The sequence below is a fragment of the Sphaerodactylus townsendi genome, linkage group LG08 (genome assembly GCF_021028975.2).
Source record: "Sphaerodactylus townsendi isolate TG3544 linkage group LG08, MPM_Stown_v2.3, whole genome shotgun sequence".
Classification (NCBI taxonomy): Eukaryota; Metazoa; Chordata; class Lepidosauria; order Squamata; family Sphaerodactylidae; genus Sphaerodactylus; species Sphaerodactylus townsendi.
Genome location: NC_059432.1, coordinates 4,626,113 through 4,631,650, shown reverse-complemented (window position 1 = coordinate 4,631,650; position 5,538 = coordinate 4,626,113). Strand labels below are relative to the sequence as shown.

The window sequence follows — 5,538 nt, the reverse complement described above, 5'->3', positions numbered from 1 at the left end:
ACGGGAAAATATACTCCGGCCTCAACAAGGCCATGGCAAGGAGGGGACACAACAGGAGCCCTACTCAGATTCAGAAACAAGTGGAAAGCGCTCAAAAAAAAAAGGTACCAAAGCAAGAGCGGCCTGCGGTGGAGAACCAAAGCGTCGGCTGGGGAGGCCAAAGCACTACTCCCTCATGCGCGAAACTTGGCTTGAAGGCTACAAGTGGTCCCGAGCAGACGCTTCGGAAATGAAGGGGGGTGAGTTTGGTGATTTTTTCCACGGCATGCTCTTGCAGTGACAAGCCAGTTTCTGGTTTCAAATGCACCTGCTAAGCACAATCTGAGCACCGCTGCGAGTGCTTAATCCAATCAGTGAAGATTATGAGTTTAGCTTAGAGGTGTGCGACTTCTACTTTAGTGTTACAGAGCACTCTGCGGCAATGGGTCTGCTTGAGCACAACGATTAGAGGTGTGACTGTGTGAACGAGCAAATTGCAGGTAGCAATGAGCACTGTGCAGCGGTGGATTTTGAGGTTAACAGCCAGAGCCAGACCACTCCCTGGCCGTGGTGCATACCCCCCCCCCAACGCGTGCGGCTGGTGATGTGAAACCTTACCTTGTCAATTCAGGTTCTCATGAACAAGCCCAAATGTAATTGCTGTGTTTACTTTGGCCAGCCCTAGCATTTAAAGGCTGTGTCTGATCCAACCACGCCAAGTGCAGTCTTCTGAGGGTGGGCAAGTGAGAGGGGAATGTGATGCCCTTTGAGCATGCTGCAGTAGAGGAAGGGGGCCGGAGGGCACACTCTTTCTCCTCTTCCCTTACCACTTCCCTAGTCATGCAAATTAAAGCGGGCATGTGAGCACCGTTTATCTCCCCTCCCGCACATGCATGCTCTCAGTCTGGCCTTATGGTCTAGCTGCAAAGCGCATTTAAATCATGGTGGGAGCGCATTGTGACGTGAGTGTTTCAGGCCACTCTGCCTCTCCCGTTGCTTGCATTGCCGCAAAGTTTACCCATCAACGTGCAGAAAGGTTACACTCTTTAACCAACAGCGGACGCTTTGAAGAGCGCACCATATTCCCGGCCCCACCTTGAGAAACTTGATGTGTGGAGTCTAAGGCAAACTTTAAGAACTACAAACTTGAGAAAGTTAAGACATAGGGGAACTTGCATTCAGTTTGCCACGCCTACCCTTGTCTGATGGGAGCCCCACATGCTGGCCTCCTGTTCAATGACAGCAGGGGCTCTGTTGAATGTGGGAGAGAGCGCAATTTTAAAAATTAGATGTATGTGGCTATCTGGAGCTTAAAGCCATGCATCCCCCTATTCCCTTCAGGAGCAGCTTCGCCCACCACCAAAACCAAGGAGGAGAGGAGCGAGGGGGCCACCCAGGTGCAGTGCAGTGAAGATGAGGGTAAGCCTACCCAGAGTGCCATGTTCTTTGGGAAGGGTGTTGCCGCTGGATGCCAACGTTGCCCATGTTACTGAGAGTTGTGTCATGCATCTTCAAATGCTAACTGGCTCTGCAATCTCTCCATGTTTGCAAGGAATGTCTAGGGACACAGAGGGGGCTCTAACCACGGCAGGGCGCTCTGCAACAGAAACCACGACACGTGCAGTTGGCACTCAGACAGAGCCATCGCTGGATGCCAACTGTGAGCATGGAAAACTGGGCCGGGGGGGGGGGGTTGTTTTAAGCGGGTTGCGGCAGCAGAATTTTCTGCATGGAGCGGGATGGCTTGCGGTACTGAAGAGCTCTGAAGGGGGGGGGGGGGACACAAGCAGCAGGAACCAGACCCCGCGCCTTGCATCATCTAAATTTTTCACTGTGTTATATCTTCCACACTCTTCAGACAGGGATCTGGAGCGCAGGCTGGCTGTGGTTGAGAAGTGGATGAACAGGAGGAAGGGGGCCGCCAGGAGGCTCCTGGCAAAGCGGAGGGCTGCAGAGAAGGCAGGCAAACCACATGGCGCGGCATCCAGCGAAACAAGCACCAAACTTCCCTAACCCATCTCCCGCGGCCCTCAGTTGTCTTAGCTGTAAATGCATTGCTTAAATCACACAATAAAGGCAATTGCAATTTTCACAAATGCTTGTGCATATGGTTTATTATCGCTTGCTGGTTACATCTCTGCAAAGCAGAGGATTGTCTGCTTTCCATGACCTTCCTCTCCTGGCAACCAACCTGAGAGGACAGGCATGTATAACGTTTTATAAAACATAAAACAAATTAAACTCTGATGCTTAAACGCACATCACTAGCCTATGCAAAAGCAGGGGGGGGGTCCTGCCGTGGTGGTGGCAGACAGAGAAAACAGGGGTGGGTGGGTCGCTTGCTGGTTACATCTCTGCAAAGCAGAGGATTGTCTGCTTTCCATGACCATCCTCTCCTGGCAACCTACCACAGAGGGCAGGCACGTGTAGCCCTTTTTAAAATATTAAACCAATTAACCTTTGATGCTTAAACGCACATCACTAGCCTATGTAAAAGCGGGGGGGGGGGGGTTCTGCCGTGGTGGTGGCAGACAGAGAAAACAAGGGTGGGTGGGTCGCTGGCTGGTTACATCTCTGCAAAGCAGAGGATTGTCTGCTTTCCATGACCATCCTCTCCTGGCAACCTACCACAGAGGCCAGGGACGTGTAGCCCTTTTTAAAATATTAAACCAACTAACCTCTGATGCTTAAACGCACATCAATAGCCTATGTAAAAGCAGGGGGGGGGGCTTGCCCGTGGTGGTGGCAGACAGAGAAATAACAGGGGGGGGAGGTCCTCACAGGTCCATTCTTGCTTTGGGCTTCCTCAAGCGTTTGTGCATTGGCTGTGATTCTTGGCAAGCCACCTGAGTGCAGCACAGCTCAGAGGTCTCCCCAACCATCATCAGGTCCTCCACCTGTGATGGAAGGGGCGCCGTGGCGCCCACACAGGACTCCAAGTCGGTGTCCTCAGCCAGAGTGGGATAAGTCACCTCTGCCGCATCTCCAATGAGATTTGCAGCCGGGCCAGCAATTTCACAAGTGGGCAGGCACTGCTGAAACGCTGGGGCAGGCAAGGTTTGTGATGCGACCGCAGGAGCAGAGGCGCCCAATGAACCCCCAGCACCCCTGCCACCCGAGGAGCCCATGCGCTGCAGCAAAGCCGTCACAAGGGTCTGCATTATGTCATTCCCCCTGTCGATGGCCAGCCTCAGCGATGACAGCTCCCTGTTTTGCTCTGCGCGGCTCTGCATGAATGACGCCACCTCCCTTTCCCGCCTATCCTCGAAGCGCCTCCTCTCCATTGCCTCGACCTCTCCCTGCTCCACCATGGCCTTCGCAAAGTCAGCGAGCACTCCAACACGTCGCACACGCCGCCTGTCAGCAGTCATTCTCCGCTCTGGTGAAGTCAGTTCCATCATGGGCAGGGGTGTGGAGCCTGTAAGAGGACATCGTTGTTGAAAGAAGCAAAATTAATAGCCAGGTGATGGAAGGAACTTTTATGAATCCACTGTCATCTACCCTAGGCTCGCATGGAGGGAGACACACTTTCTTGTTGAGCACATGAGCAGATCTGCATAGGCATCCCAGGGTTTGCAGATAAGCTGAATCAGAACCCCTAGCATTCACATTGAGAATCAAGCAGTGAGAGCTCAGTGGGCACGAGTAATGAGCAGCTCACTTTTGCGGCATGCTGTCTTCTCTTGTCGTGCAATGGAGTGGTTGTCCTATGCTCTCAGAGTGCCTACCACAAAAATCGCTGGTGTGGGGTTGGGGTTTGTGTTTCAACGCACCTTCATTTGCACCAGAACTCCCAGCAATAGGATGGTCAAGGACATCATTCATGTCACCAGAGGTGTCTGCAAAGAGAGCTGCCATGAAGGAGAAAGAACATGAGGCCGCACTCATCACTTTTCTTCCTTTTGGACAAGCACTAACGCATTGCGCTGTGAGTGCTGAGCGCTGCAGGGTATTTGGCCGCACAATCGTTCAGCAGCACACCACCCTGGCAGGGCGCAGACACGCAGCACTAACATGCAATGGCTAAGAGGCATCCTGTTGTGGTCACCTCACATGCCCGCCAAGCCTGTGAGGGACCATTGCTCCCTGCATCGCTCTCCTGGCAGGAAACCATTGAATGTGCACTGTTGTTTTGGGGCAAATTCCATCAAGAACAGCTGTGCCCCTGAACCCGTCCCCACTTTTGGCCCACGCACTGTGATGGAGGGACGTCGTGGGAACACCACAAAGCATGGCCTTACACCAGCAGGCTAAACAGCCAATGAACTCACCACTCATCTGCGACATAGGGATCTGCGTGGCATCGTCCTCTGGAGAATTGCTGATTTCTGAGGTGGAAACTGTTGGCGAAAAGCGTACAAGTTCAGTAGCTGCGTGCAGAACCGTTGACCAAAGAGGAGAGAGGGGAGAATTGAGGATTCACCCTGTAGTCCACTGCACTGTGCAACAACAGCGACAGCGGGAATGCAAGCATTTCCCCCCCCCCCCCCCCCCCTGGGGGGGGGGGGGGGGGGGGGGGGGGGGGTAGGGGGGGGGGGGGGGGGGGGGGGGGGGGGGGGGGGGGGGGGGGGGTGGGGGGGGGGGGGGTAGGGTGGGGGGTGAGGGGGGGGAGGGGGGGGGAGGGGGGGGGCGGGGGAGGGGGGGGGGGGGGGTGGGGGGGGGGGGGGGGGGGGGGGGGGGGGGGTGGGGGGGGGGGGTTGGGGGGGGGGGGAGGTTGGGGGGGGGGGGGGTGGGGGGGGGGGGGGGTGGGGGGGGGGGGGGGTGGGGGGGGGGGGGGGTGGGGGGGGGGGGGGGTGGGGGGGGGGGGGGGTGGGGGGGGGGGGGGGTGGGGGGGGGGGGGGGTGGGGGGGGGGGGGGGTGGGGGGGGGGGGGGGTGGGGGGGGGGGGGGGTGGGGGGGGGGGGGGGTGGGGGGGGGGGGGGGTGGGGGGGGGGGGGGGTGGGGGGGGGGGGGGGTGGGGGGGGGGGGGGGTGGGGGGGGGGGGGGGTGGGGGGGGGGGGGGGTGGGGGGGGGGGGGGGTGGGGGGGGGGGGGGGTGGGGGGGGGGGGGGGTGGGGGGGGGGGGGGGTGGGGGGGGGGGGGGGTGGGGGGGGGGGGGGGTGGGGGGGGGGGGGGGTGGGGGGGGGGGGGGGTGGGGGGGGGGGGGGGTGGGGGGGGGGGGGGGTGGGGGGGGGGGGGGGTGGGGGGGGGGGGGGGTGGGGGGGGGGGGGGGTGGGGGGGGGGGGGGGTGGGGGGGGGGGGGGGTGGGGGGGGGGGGGGGTGGGGGGGGGGGGGGGTGGGGGGGGGGGGGGGTGGGGGGGGGGGGGGGTGGGGGGGGGGGGGGGTGGGGGGGGGGGGGGGTGGGGGGGGGGGGGGGTGGGGGGGGGGGGGGGTGGGGGGGGGGGGGGGTGGGGGGGGGGGGGGGTGGGGGGGGGGGGGGGTGGGGGGGGGGGGGGGTGGGGGGGGGGGGGGGTGGGGGGGGGGGGGGGTGGGGGGGGGGGGGGGTGGGGGGGGGGGGGGGTGGGGGGGGGGGGGGGTGGGGGGGGGGGGGGGTGGGGGGGGGGGGGGGTGGGGGGGGGGGG

General features: G+C 60.8%; 1 protein-coding gene across 3 annotated transcripts; it reads right to left on the bottom strand.

The window, feature by feature from the left end:
• Positions 1 to 2,727: 2,727 nt before the first annotated feature.
• LOC125438310 lies at positions 2,728 to 4,428 on the bottom strand. Of its 3 annotated transcripts, none has more exons than XM_048506666.1 (3): positions 4,251 to 4,428; positions 3,753 to 3,830; positions 2,728 to 3,397 (listed from the first exon to the last, which is right to left on the bottom strand). In XM_048506666.1, the coding sequence occupies exons 1-3, from the start codon at positions 4,264 to 4,266 to the stop codon at positions 2,757 to 2,759; spliced, it is 735 nt and encodes a 244-aa protein (XP_048362623.1). In that variant the 5' UTR covers positions 4,267 to 4,428; the 3' UTR covers positions 2,728 to 2,756. The 3 variants fall into 3 exon arrangements, with proteins under 3 accessions (XP_048362623.1, XP_048362624.1, XP_048362622.1); XM_048506667.1 differs by having other exon boundaries at positions 3,753 to 3,818; XM_048506665.1 differs by lacking the exon at positions 4,251 to 4,428 and having other exon boundaries at positions 3,753 to 4,053.
• Between the last annotated feature and the right edge of the window lie 1,110 nt (positions 4,429 to 5,538).